Raw genomic sequence first — 14,743 nt, forward strand, 5'->3', positions numbered from 1 at the left:
TTACATACTGTCATCAGTGTCCCTGATCACGGCCACACCAGTCACATGATTATGTTGTACTGTGCTGGTGACAGTATGTAAAACAAAATTGTGAAAAAAACAATTTTTCTTTATTTTTGTCATTTTCAAAAAAACTTGACAAAAAAATTACAACTTCAAAAAAACTCATCATGCCACTTACTAAATGCCTCAGACTGTCTGCTTTCCAAAAAGGGGTAATTTGGGGGGTATCTGTACTGTCCTGGGATTTTAAGGGCCTCAACAAATGAGATTGGCCGTCAGTACATCAGGATTGATCAATTTTTCATACAAACCAATTATACAGTTATTGAGATTTTTTTTTTTTTTTTACAAAAGACATGTAGTGAAATACAGTTTGGTCTAAATTTATGAAGAAAACTCGATTTTTTAAAATTTTTATTATTGGATATGTTTTATAATAGAATGTAGAAATTTTTATTTTTTTGTTTTTTTTACAAAACTTAGTTTTGTTTATATAATAAATGATAAAAACCCTGTGGTGATCAAATACCACCAAAATAAAGCTCTATTTGAGTGAAAAAATTATCTAAATTTTATTTGCGTACAGTGCTGCATGACTGCGCAATTACCAGTTAATTGGTTCCCGACCGGCGCACGCCGATGTACGTCGGCAGAATGGCACGGCTGGGCAAATGGGCATACCTGTACGTCCCTTTGAATTTGCCGCTGTGCCATCGCGTGTGCGCCGCCGCCAGCGCACGCGCATGCTGGCTGGGAGCTCCGTAAGTCAGGTCGTGGGTTCCGCGGATACCCTCGATCGCCTCACGGAGAGGAAGAACAGGGAGATGTAATGTAACGGGGAGATGTAATGTAAATAAGCATCTCCCCGTTCTGCCTAGTGACAGAGTCACTGATCATAGCTCCCTGTGATCGGGAGCTATGATCAGTGATGTGTCACAGCTAGCCCATCCCCCCTACAGTTAGAACACATCCCTAGGACACATTTAACCCCTACAGCACCACCTAGTGTTAACCCCTTCACTGCCAGTCACATTTACACAGTAATCAATGCAATTTTAATCGCACTGATCGCTGTATAAATGTGAATGGTCCCAAAATCGCTCCAAAATTGTCCAACGTGTACGCCATAATGTCGCAGTCATGATAAAAATCGCTGATAGCTGCTATTACTAGTAAAAAAATATATGTTAATAAAAATGCCGTAAAAACTATCCCCTATTTTGCAGATGCTTTAAATTTCCGCAAACCAATCAATAAACGCTTATTACGATTTTTTTTTTTACCAAAAATATGTAGAAGAATATGCATTGGCCTAAACTGAGGAAAAAAATGTTTTTTTATATATTTTTGGGGGATATTTATTATAGCAAAAAGCAAAAAATAATGCGTTTTTTCAAAATTGTCGCTATTTTTTTGTTTATAGCGCAAAAAATAAAAACCACAGAGTTGATCAAATACCACCAAAAGAAAGCTCTATTTGTGGGGAAAAAAAGATATAAATTTTGTTTGGGAGCCACGTTGCACGACTGCGCAATTGTCAGTTAAAGCGACGCAGTGCTGATTCGCAAAAAGTGCTCTGGTCTTTGGCAAGCAACATGGTCTGGGGCTTAAGTGGATCGAGAAGCACAGTGCCAAAAAGCAAAAAATGGCCTGGTCATTAAAAGGTAAAACCTTCCAGAGCTTAAGGGGTTAAAACAAAACACCCTTGTGCGTGAGACCTAAAGGGCAAAAGTTGGTTTTGAAGATTCCCCAGCTAGAAGATCTTTTTTGAACCAAGCTTCTTGTTGGCTGTTCTGTGTTTAGTACATGGATTGATTATGGCCATCATTATTAAAAACAATGTTGTGTGAATGCATTTTGGAGTTACATCATCCCAGCACCCTGATTTATTGTCAGTATTTTACAGATTCTGGGAATGGGCTGGAAGTGCGCACTGCACTATCTATGTGCATCAGGCAATGTACACTAGAAAATAAATGCTAGGAGAAAGGGGAAATATATTTTTTATACGGAAGATGCATGCAAACTCTTCTGCTCTACCTCCTAGCATTTGTTTTCAGGTTTACATCGTTTAATTCCATTTTAAGCATTTTATTAAAAAACAAAAACGCTATCCGTGTCTATACAAGCACATACTGTATGTCTGTTTTTTCCTCTGCCTTTTTCAAATAATTACTTATCCATTTTGGTCAATCATGCTAACGTATAATTATTGTTCTCTATTGCACAGCATCCTCCCTTACCTTTCTGGATTCATGCAACTTTGAACGTGATGACATTTGTGGCATGTTGCAGGATAACAGTGATACTTTGGATTGGCAGCGTGTTTCTAGCATTCCAGCTGGGCCAAGTTCTGATCATACTTTCCTGGGAAAAGGTAACATCTTGTGGACTGGACAATGGAAGAAAAAAAATACTTGATAGAGTGTAAATATACTATATTCTAGGTAATAATATATATATAATGATCATGTTTTCTTTTACTGAAATTAGATGAATAAATGTGAATGTAGGTTGGTTGTCATGGGTTTCCACAATTTTCTTTACTGATTATGTCACAGTTTTTAAATACAAGCTCATATTTATCTTGTTGATTCTCATATAAAGTTTTAGACACCAGCTACTTCATGCACTTCAGCACCAGCATGGGCAGCTTTGGGAGTTTTGCTACACTTGAAAGCCGATTATTCTACCCAAAGAGAGCATATCAGTGTCTGGAATTCTTCTACTATCACAGTGGCAGTGAAAGTGACCAGCTCCAAATCTGGATTAATGAATACACACCTGACTACCCTAATGGAATTCTGAAATTAGTGGACTCTGTATCTGGTAAGAAGAAGAACAAATTTTTTTTTGTATTGTCCGCATACTGTGTTACAGTATTTATTAGCCCTTATAGGCTCTTAGCTTTGCTCATCACTTCCAATGAAAATCTTTCCTCATGCATTGTACAGACAGAATCTTCCTATATTTATATCATTATGCTAGCCCCAGGGCCTGGGAATAATTTGCCTTCCTTTTCCTTGTGGTCACAGACATTAAGCATGATTTTTACTGAACTTCCAGATGATTTGTAGACAAGTCAAGTCAGTAATATCCAAAAAATAATAAATACTAATTCACATAATATTTTATATGGACCAGTAATATGTATTATTTTAGTGAAATTTGTTCTCTGTTTTGCAGTCAAGCCCGCTGATTATTGGCAGCTTCATTTTTCTTCAATAAATACATCAAACAAATTCAGATTTGTGTTCCGAGGAATAAAAGGAAGTGGAAATCCTGCTGGTGGCATCTCCATCGATGATATCAACTTGTCTGAAACTAAGTGTCCTCAGAATGTTTGGCATATTAGAAACTTCAGCTCTGATTTCACAAAAGATGTGGTATATAGTCCTCCATACTACTCTAATGATGGCTATGCTTACCAAATTGCGCTATGGTCATATGCTACACTATATTCCCCATATAACCTTGCAGCATATCTTTATCTGATAACTGGAGAGAATGATTGGACCCTTCAATGGCCCTGTCCTTGGAGGCAAGCTACAGTAGAGTTCATGGATCAAAATCCTAATGGTCTGCAGAGAACATCGGCCATGAAGAGTATTACAACTGACCCAACTCAATTATCAGGTTAGAATCCTTCAGATTAATTAAATACCCTTTCTAATGAGATCTCTCAAAGTACAGTAATAACACCCTGGTCTTTGTAACACCAGACACAATGCACTGCTACATAATGAATTGACTGAATAACATCTTTTCTCTTGTCTATGCATTTTGCTACTCTATGCATGACCAAAAAACTGAAAATTTCCTATCAAATACCTACCGTAATTTTCCTTTCCTGATAGACTCAATGACAGCATACCTGTAGGTTAGCCCCGCCTCCATAACTACCATATAGGACACCTGTCCCATAAATATTTGCTCCAAGCCAGCGGCCGTGTTCTGTAACTAGCCTACTCCAGGCATTGGGAGGGGATGCAAAGCTGCCCAAGATGTTGAAATACTCAGAGTTGAATGCGCTGTCCCTGCCACCTTTGCTTTATAAGCCCCTTGAATGGTCTGAATGATCCATGCAGCAATGGATCTAACTGAGGCCCGCATTCCTCTGTTTTTTCCCTGGAGAAGGATGAAGAGTAAGTCCGACTGACGGAAGGGAGCTGTGGCTTCCAGATATTGTTTCAGAGTGTGCCCCACATCAACGGGAAGAACATCTTGATTTTCTGTCTGGGGAGCACCTTTATTGATTTTCGTGGAAAATTGTGGTCATTTTAGGATTCGACCCCAGCATGGGAATTAACACTGCTCTGTCTGGAAAGAAAGTGAGAAAAGGCTCCCTCGAACCCAGGTTTCTGATTTCAGACACTCTTTTTGCTGAAGTAACAGCCACAGGAAGGTGGTCTTGAGAGTAAGTTCCTTCACTGAGAGTGGCTTGCCAGGACCTGATCTGAGCTGGGAAAGAAAATCCAGAACAAGAGGGGGAACTTGGGGAACCTTGACTTCCTCTGGGGCCTAAGCCTGATAGCTCCTTTGAAGAACTGGCGAACAAGGGAGTGATTGGCCCATGAAACTTCCGTGAATACCGATATGGCCGATACCTGTCCCCGAAGAGAGCTAACTTATAGGGATAGGTCTAGACCTGATTGCAGGAAGCTAAGAATGTCCTGGGCTTTAAGCCTTCCCCTCTCAAGAATCAGGCCCTGAGGTGCAGGTGGGAAGGACAGGGGTGCAGGGTTGTGCCCTGAGACAATAGGTCCAGCCTGAGTGGCAGGGGAACTGAGTCCCGATAACTGCGGTGTGTCAAGAGTGGCAACCATGGCCCGTTGGGCCAAAAAGGAATTATCGCTATCACTTCCACTTTCTCTGTTCTGAGCCCCCAGAGAAACTGAAGTATTACAGGTACCGGAGGAAAGACATAAGCTTTTCTAAACCTCCACTGGTCCATGAGGACATCTATCCCATAGGCCTGAGGGTCTCAAAACCTTAAGTAGTACTTAGCCAACTTATTGTTGCATGGGGATGCAAAGAGATCTACTTCTGGTGACACTCCCAGGGTCAAGAGCCACTCGAACACTTCTTTGTGGAGAGACCACTTGTTGTTGTTCATATGAACACGAGAAAGGAAGTCTGCCTGAACATTCTGGATGCCGGGTATATAGACCGCTGAAATGTTGGACAAGATCCATCTGAGCCCAGCTCATGATTGGCTCCACTTCCTGTAGCAGGGACCAGCTGCAGGTTCTACCCTGCCTCCTTATGTGGACCACTGCGCTTGTATTGTCCAACCTGAGCATCACCAAGGATTTCATTATTAGATGATGGAATGCTAGAAGCGCCTGAAATGCACCCTATAGTTACAGGATGTTGGACACAACCCCAGGAGAAGGGGAGATCCATCTGCCCTGTGATACTTCCGATGAGCGCTCCAGCCCTTGTTGCTGGCATCCGATGTCATCGTGACCTATGTGATGGGGACGATCAAGTGACATTCGCGAAGATCTTACCGCTGGAGCCACCAAAGGAGGGATGTCCTCATAGCCGGAGTAAGGTAGATGCGCTTGCTCTTGTTGTCGGACCTCCATTGTTGGAGGAACCCTTTCTGGAAGGGTCATGTCCCCCACTAGGCCCACTTCACCATGGGGATTGTGGCTGCCATGGTGCCAATCACCTTCAGACACTGGAGGGCAGAGAGATGGGATGAAGGGAGGGCTGAGCGGATTCTGTCTCGGACCACTACAATCTTTTCCTCAGGCGGCGAGATGGTGCCCTTTACTGTGCCGAAGTTGACTCTGAGAAGCGAGAGGGACTGTGAGGGTTCCAGGTGACTTTTCTCTAGATTCAGGAGCCACCCGAACTCTTGAAGGGTGGAGATGACCAGGATTTTGTGTTCTAGAAGTTGACCTCTGTCTTGTGCCAGGAGAAGGAGGTCGTCTAGGTAGTGATGAAGATGAACCCCCTTGACTCAGAGCAGAGCCACAACAGCTAACAAGACTTTGGAGAAGACACGAGGTGATGTAGTTAGACCCAAGGGGAGACAGGTGAATTGTAAGTGCCACTGGCCTACTGCAAAACAAAAGAATTGTTGGAAGTAGGCGTCTTTTTAGATCGATTGACACTAACCAGTCTCCTGGTTGGACCGATTACTGGATCGTGTATAAAGACTCCATTTTGAATTTTTCTTTTCTGATGAAGCAGTTGAGATGGGTCAAATCTATGACCAGTCTCCACATGCCGTTCTTTTTCTGTACCATGAACAGAGGAGAATACAGGTGTCAGGGAAATGGCCATAGGAGAACTGGCAATAGTGCCAGTACTGGTAATGGATGCTTCCGGCACATTGCCATGCGCACTAGTGCAAGAAGTGTGAATGGGCATACGCAGGTCCGCAACAGTGCACGCACAATGTGACAGATGCGGCCACTTACTGGCCTATATAAGAGTGCTGCTGAGCCCATCACATTGCTGGATTGTCGTCAGCCTTCCTGTGTTCCTGAGCCTCTGTGCATATTCTACTTGGATTTCCTGTTGTGACCCGGCTTGCTCCTGACCTGTCTGATCTGATCTCCTGGTTTGACCCCCCTGGCTTGCTTTCCCGACTTTGCTGCTATCTCCAGTGTCTGATCCCAGCTTCCATCACGGACTTTGATACGGCTACCTGTTCCTGGGTTGCCTTCCTGTATATGACCTTGGCTTGACCCTGTTCTTGCTACCTGTCTCTTCCTCCTGTCGGATCTACAGTGTTTGACCCCTGGCCTGGCTTCCACTACCGTCTCCTGCACACACCATTGTCAAGTGTTACTGAGGATTCCTAGAGTCTTTGGCCCAGCTGTGTATCCTGCATTATCCAGTATACTTCAGGTGGCCACCGGCTCTACTCTCCTGTACCCATCTGGCAACCTGTGCTTCTTTGGGCACTACACCTTCTGTACCATCTTCAGGGGTGTACTGCACTTAGCCGCAAGGGGAGCCCTTTCGGCACTTCAGGCCTCCGACCAGGTACTTGACAACATGCCCTGGCCTTGCTCGCCATTCTTAACAGAGCTGCGCCTTGCTCCAATAAAGAGTTTACGTAGGCTAATGGGATCTGCCTTTTTTCTTCTGAATGTGGAAGAGACGTAGCGATGAATCTGAGCCTGGGGGTGCTGCTGAAGCCCCAGGCGTGACCCGAGGAGAAAGTTTTGACGGGCCAGTCCTCGATTGAGGCCGCCCAGACATGCAGACATGCCGAAAGTGGAGAAGACGAGCCCCAACCTGGCATGCCTGAGTGGGCCCAATCTCAAAAAGACTTAGTGGATTCCTGGTTGCCGGAAGAACCGCCCTTCGCAGGTTTCTTGAATGAAGACTGCCTAGCTTTCCAGGATCTTGTAAACTCCTGACCAGGCCTGTAGCTGCGTGCCTCTCTGGCCCGATCGGTATTCTGTCTCCTCGGAAAGGTGCGTCTCTGGCTCTGTAAGCGCCGATCTTGAGGGAGGAATCCCGACTTGCCACCCGTGGCCCGGGTTGTGGCGCTATCACATTAGTTGCCGAAAAGGGAAGCACCCTCAAAGGGAATTCGGCACTGAACCTGCTTGGAAGGTGGGTCCACCAACCATGGTCAAAGCCATAAAGCGCGACGGGAGAACAATTTACATTCACTGAGAAAATAAAAAGTGATCTCTGCAATCTTTGTTCAGTAAGCAGCTGGGCAGACACTCGGCATGGGTCCCAGAAGCAAAGTAATTCAAACTTTGGAAGAGCTGCCAGAGCTCACTGCAGTTAGCAGAACTGGGTTGAGAGTAACTCTACTTGATATTACTCTTCAACATAAAACATTCAACATAAAGATACTCTGTCACTTTAAAAGAAAAACAGAGTTCCCAGCAGGTACCACATGATAACTGCATATTCAAACAAGCTATGTTCTGGCATTTCCAGTTTGTGTTGGAGCTGATGAGATGCTTCAATCATCACTAGGAATTTTTAGAGATGGGTGGGGGGTGGGCAAACTCTGTCACTAACAGGACTGCTGGAGTGTTGTCCATTCAAACCATTTACCATTCAGCAATAACATAAGGGACTGAGAGATAATGCAGATATATGTAGGCACATCCAGATGCCTGTATCTACTGGTCGCATCTTTTTTTTTTAAGTCTCAGAGACACTTTAAGGCGTCTCATACAGTACTTTACTGAAAATGTAAAGCTGAGAAAAATAACAATTACTGAGCTCACAATGTAACAACCCAACTCTTATCATTTTAATTTTAGTAGAATAGGTAGCTTGTGGTTACAGATTCTACATTAAACGAGAAGAAGAAAGAAGTTTCTCTTCATTTTAAAAGCCTCATAGGGCATGTATTTCATTACTTGCCAAAACAAAATGCAGTGTACAGGACACACTACAACACATTGCTGTAAATGGGTCCTTATTATAAAAAAAATACTTTCCTGACAGACTCCATGGCAGCATACGTGTGGGTTAGCCCCGCCTCCATAACTACCCTATAGGACACCTCTCCCATAAATCTTTGCTCCAAGCCAGCGGCCGTGTTCTTTTTTTAACCTCCTCCGTAGAACCAAGTCGATGGTTCTCCTACCTGAAGACTCCCCCCCTACGATCAGTATCGGCTGAGCCACAAGGTGTCACATCCCTCCGATAAGCCTTGACTGTTAAGCAGGGTATGGAGTGTATATGCAGAGTAGCACTGAAGAGCTGGAAGCCTGGCAATCAGCAGGCGAGTGCTCACAGGCCTGATTGCCTAGCTGTCAGCAGGCAGCCATTATCTGCCATAAAGTCCGGTGTGTGTATGGGATTCCCTCGGCCTAGGCGATCGTAAGGTGGAGTGGTAAGATGGACGTCGTCAGCCATGGTCTTATGTCTGTTCCCCTTTCCTCTCATTTCCCCGCTAGTGTTCCCCTGAGCATGGGGGCTGGTTCCTTCTGCGTTCTACCCGCTGCTCTCTCTCTCTCTCTTCCGGGTCCTGGTGTACGCTCTGCGCATGCGCAGACCCGGAATGGAAGCGAGGCTTAGTTCGCGCATACGTGCGAGCGTCTCGTACCCGGCGCTGGCCGTGACATCACGCAGCGCCACTTTCAAAACCTGGGGGAACACTGCAGAGCCTCAGGAATGATCGTGGGCATATGCGGCGACTTTCCCAGGCCTTTGTTATGGCTCCCCTGAGTAAGTACTGGTCTGTAGGGAAGGGAAGTCCTCTGATGAGAGCCTTGCAGGCTGATCTGTCTTTTTTCCCTGCAGTGACCTGCTTTGGATAATATGGATCCTTCACTGCCTCCTGGTGGACAGCCCTCTCGCAGCAGGTATGCATTAGGGATTATACCTGTGTTCTGCCTGCTGGGGGGAGGAGAGTGGGGTACAGGAGCACCAGCTTTAATGTATTCCTTTCCCTCTTTTTCTTTTATTTTCCCCACAGCCCTTCCAGGTCTGATACTCAGCATAGTTCCCTCAGAGGGAGTGGGTCTTCAGAATCACACCGCCGGCACTCTTCCTCCAGATCCAGGCACCGCGGATCTCCCTCTAGGTCCAGACACCACAGTAAAGATCCTCCTCACCACCCTTTCATCTCACCCTGGCAGGGGGGTGGAGAAATCATGCTGGGGGTGTAGGGCTCCGGTCCCTGCCGGCAAGTCCCTCTGTGACCACTGTTTTTCCAAAGCAGCAGACGAGAGGGAGGGTGCAGACCAGTGCTTTGAATCTTTGGTTAAGCGTGTTGTGAAAGAATCTCTACAGGAGAGGGAAGCTTGTCAGCCTCTTGACCCCCCGCTGGAGCCACTATGCTCTCCAACGGGAGAGGGGCAGGTCCACGATACATGGGAATCTTACCAGCTAAGCCACCCATCTGTTCCTCCCTCGGACAGCGAGTCCGAAGTAGAGGATCCGGGGATGGGCTTTGAGTACGCCCTGGTTTCCTCTTTGGTGAAAGCAGTAAGGGAAGCCCTGAATTGGGAAGATCTTGTAACGTCTCCTCCAAAGCAGAGGAAATTCTTCAAGCAGCTCAATAAGGAGCAGCAATACTTTCCCTTTCTCACTGAACTGGGCAACATCATCTCTGATGAGTGGGACAAAATGGACAAGAAAAGTTTCATGCAATCTAAAATCCTGAAGCTGTATCCCTTCAGGGAGGAAGAGGTTAAGCATCTCGAGTCATCTTCTTTGGTGCGCGTTGATGAGACTAGTTCGATATGTGACCCTTCCTTTGGAAGACAGTCTTCTTTAAAGATCCCTTGAAAAGGCAGATCGATTCTGATCTGAAGCGGATCTACCTGACAGCAGGTAATGGCCTGCAAGCCGGTCCTAGTCATAGACGCAGTATCTAAAGCTATGGTAACCTGGTCAGACAGTGCTGACGAGACCTACAGCGGCATCATAACTCTGTATATTGCATGAAATATTACAGCGGCTGGCTTTGGAATGGTGTATGCTTCCTCCTAGGCAGGGGAGGGGCCAGGACGGTACGATAGGCAGTCTATCTGCCTAGGAGGAAGCATACACCATTCCAAAGCCAGCCGCTGTAATATTTCATGCTATATACAGAGTGGTGCACTGACGTACATGTGAGTACCCCTTGGTGGATTGTTCTTATTTGTTTAATAAAATGTTTAAAGCAATATTACACTATCAAGGCTTTTTATTTCCCATTATTCCCAAGATACTGTGTGGGAAGCTCAGGATCCTGTTACCATTATAGAACCCAGGGGTGGTTCACAAGTGTTTATTGACTGAGCGTAATTGCTAAGTCATACGCTGCAAGGTGAGCATTTAATACCTAGGGGGTCACTGGAATAAGAGCACCAATGCATGATCTGCAACACCTGTCAATCATTTTTAGATGCATGGATTTATAAACATGTCAGCAGTGCTACTACTGGATGCCAGAGATATGCACTTTTTTCAACAGGACTGTCACAGCATTCTTTTATAAAAAGACTTGTTTTTTGCACAATAGCACTTTTTGCTATTTAAAGTGGGACTAGTGTTCCCTATATACCACTGGACACTTATATCTGTGTTACAAAGCACTTGGATGCACATGAGCATTTTAATATTAATGTTTTAATTGACATATTTATTGTTTTTATTTTATTTTATTTTTATTTTGTCATATCACATCTATGTCACATATGTCACTTACGTCACATTAACACTACACGTGTTTATTTTAATCTTCAGCACGCATTTATTGTGTAATATTCTAAAGCGCAGCGTATTATTTACTATTTTTGTCTATGTGCATGAGCTTATGAGACGTGTGTAACGCTTGCAGCTGGTTAGTGATATCTATTAGGCTTTTGGTTGATTGGGGCTCACAGGAATTTCATTACTTTCCACTTTTTCATTGTACAAACCATGTTTTATCTTGGAATATTCACAGAAGATTATGGACTATTTGCACTTATAATTAATCACAGAGATTTACTATATATATGTTTTATATTTACTAAATATTATTATTTGGTCACAGAGATCACAGTGATTCATCATATCTATGTTGTATATTTATATTTATTTTAGCATTTGTTCACCCATTAAACCCATTCAGGTTTTCATTTAAATAGGAGTCACAGCGCCTCCTATCATCTACTTATACTTATTGCACAGTAGGAATCTAAAGCACTTGGGGAGCAGCTTAATTAGCACTTTAAATAGATATTGAAGCAAGGTTTTTTCACTATTCATGGTACATGCTTAGTTATATTAGTACAAGCTGGTCCAAATTATTATGTAAAAATATCCATACCTGGGGTGGTTCTTTAAGTAAAACTTGAAAGCAGAACCGGCATAGGTAATGAGTAAATAAGGCCACCCCTGTGTACTTCTATAATTATAAAGTATTCAAGAAACAATGTTTTCAAATCATTATCACCCACTGACAAGGTTATTTAGATAAAGCTGCATCAATTCTATACACTCCATTTAATAAAAAAGGAAAACCCCTTTAAGGACAAAGAGTTGGAAGATTACAGATGCTGACAAATAATGTATGTGCTTTCAGATGCAAAGGCATTGATATGGGATAATCCTGCAGTGGTAGGAAGTCTTGCAATATTCCCTAATGGAACCAGATACAAACAAACTGGTGGATTTGGAAAGAACCTAATTACTGCTGAAGAATGGCTTTACAGAAAAGACTTCCTAAAAGGCGGAGATGCCTTTATTCTCATATCCATGGAAGGTATGCCACACATATTCATTTGTAATTATTGCAACTTTTTTCCAATGGTTAATGACCAGAAAGTTATTGATTTTGTTTAAACCCAGGTAAATCCACTAAGCCATGAGCTGCTGTTGATCTTTCAATGATTTCTGATATCTAGGACTAACATAACTATTAGGAAGTCTTGACTTAATAAATAAATATGAGAAACTGTGTTTTCAACTAGCCATGAATAGTTTAAAACTTCATCACCTAATTTACTATACATAATCAGATTAAGGAATCAATAAAATGTCTCATTTAGAGACTGCACTGCTTTGCTGTAAAGTAACAAAATTACAGACATTACACATTAAATCTGAATTTCAGGTAAACAATTAAATGTAAAGCCGTAATATATAAACATTAAATTCAGGTTTGCCTTTTCCATGAGCTCATAACAAATCTTTTAACCACTTCAGCCTCGGAAGGCTTTGCCCCCTTCGTGACCAGGCCATTTTTTGCCATACTGACAATTGCGCGGTCATGCAACCTTGTACCCAAACACAATTGATGTCCCTTTTTCCCGATCAAGGGGTTAACTGTGTTCCCTAGGTGTGTTCTAACTGTGGGGGAATGGGAATGACTAGGGGAGGAGACCGATCGGTGTTCCTACTTAGTAGGAGCACACAATCTGTCTCCTCTCCCCTGAGAGAACCAGGATTTGTGTGTTTACATTCACATATCACGGTTCTCGCTCTGTCACGAGCGATCGCGGGTGCCCGGCGGTCATCGAGCCTGCCGGGCATGCACATGGGCTCCGGGGACATGTTGCAGGCGCATGCGAGCGCCTGCTAAATCGTTTTAAAGAGCCGACATACAGCTACGACGGCTCGCGCAGGGAAGCCAACCTGCCACAGTATACCTGCTGTGGCTGGTCCGGAAGCGGTTGAAGAGTTACTCCACTTTCGTTGAGAAAATAACATTCCCCTTTGGTGATCTATGTACATTGCAAGGATTTTAACAAACTTTGTTGCAGATTCCTACTTTTTGTTATATTGAAAAAACCACTGTGTGTTTGTCTGTGTCCATGTGGTCAATAAATCTAATGGGAGTGGTTTAATAATTATAGATCAGCTGCTGCACTTGCAGGGCTCTAATGAGGAAAATTGCAGGGCATGCAATCTTTTAGATAGAGTTTCCTATTGGGAGTATCTAACCAAAAATGAACCAAAAATTTTTGTTGCAAATGATGCCTGAAACCTGACTTGTATCTTAGTGCAGATATCTGGGAAAGTCAGTGAGCCAATCACACAAGCAGGAAATAATGTTTCCGGGGGGGGGGGGGGGTTCTGTACACCGTCCGTGTACAGAACACCTCTAGGTAGCCATATTGTATTGCAATGTACAGAATTACAGTGGCTGCAGATTGAAAAGGAAAGGTAATTTTCCTTGTCAAAAGAAGTTTATTGAGTATACAATATTATAAAGATACATAAAGTAAGTTTACAAGGATCTATAAAGTAAGCTCATTGTTTTACAGTGGGGTTTATATAGGTAAATATCATGAAATTTCAAATATTAAACATTGGCTTCACGTAAACCTAAATTAAAGATATATATCATTTCCTTAGTTACTTTTGTAGGTATTTAAATGATTTATACCTACTATACATATTGTTTACAGGTAGAGTGTATATAGGTCAAATAAATTCTGATAATGAGCTTTAATCGTAAGGTGGAGAAAAGGAAAGAGAAAGAAGAAAAAGGGTAGAAAGGCAGAGGTATGGTCCACAAGGTTGTCCCGCTCGTCAGTTTATTATTCTTTTTAGTTCTCTTTGAAGCCTTAGAATGGGTGTCTCTGTAAGTCATTTAATCTGTTACCATGGCAACAGGACAGAGTCATTGAAATTTGACAGGAACTGTTGTTTTATCCAAGGATGCCAAAGTTTTTCAAATTTTGGAATTTGATTTTGATCGATGGCTACCATCTTAGCATGGGACATTGTATTATTCATTCTGTGAATTGTTTCTGCTAGTACCAATGTAGGAGATTTCCATGCCTTGGCCACTGTTTGTTTTGCAGCCGTTATTAGTTGGATCATAAGTTTGAATTGAGAGAGTGTTAACCATTCCGGTTTTAGATTAAGTAAAGTTATATATGGATCCGGTTGTATTATTTTTTAAAATATTTTAGATACAATCACGAAGAGTTCCTTCCAGAAGGTTTGGATTACTGGGCACGTCCACCATATGTGTAAATATGTGCCTATTTCTGGGCATCCTCGAAAACAAAGAGCTGAGGTATTAGGTGAATATTTTGCCACTCTAGCGGGTACAAGGTACCAGCGAGTTAGGACTTTATAATTTGTCTCCAGTGCTAAGATGTTGGGTGAAGATGACTTAGATGTCAGCCATATATTAGACCAGTCCGTGTCTTCTAAAGTTCGTCCCAGGTCCTCCTCCCACCTCTGAACGTAAGAGGGTCTATTAAGATTTACTACTCCATATAATTGATTATAAAGTGATGAAATTGTACCTTTAGCAAATGGATCTTTTGTACAGATTGATTCAAAAATGGATAATTGGGATAATGGTGTA

At 43.0% G+C, this 14,743-nt stretch overlaps 1 protein-coding gene across 1 annotated transcript in view; it reads left to right on the forward strand.

Annotated features, from left to right (window-relative positions):
* LOC141145139 (meprin A subunit beta-like) overlaps positions 1–14,743 on the forward strand; it is an 89,794-nt gene that overhangs the window by 52,056 nt on the left and 22,995 nt on the right. Inside the window, exons 9-12 of the mRNA XM_073631523.1 lie at positions 2,234–2,380; positions 2,611–2,832; positions 3,190–3,639; positions 12,002–12,181. Of these exons, the coding sequence (XP_073487624.1) occupies positions 2,234–2,380; positions 2,611–2,832; positions 3,190–3,639; positions 12,002–12,181 (999 nt within the window). The remainder of the gene's footprint in view (positions 1–2,233; positions 2,381–2,610; positions 2,833–3,189; positions 3,640–12,001; positions 12,182–14,743) is intronic.

The sequence above is a fragment of the Aquarana catesbeiana genome, linkage group LG05 (assembly GCF_042186555.1).
Source record: "Aquarana catesbeiana isolate 2022-GZ linkage group LG05, ASM4218655v1, whole genome shotgun sequence".
Classification (NCBI taxonomy): domain Eukaryota; kingdom Metazoa; phylum Chordata; class Amphibia; order Anura; family Ranidae; genus Aquarana; species Aquarana catesbeiana.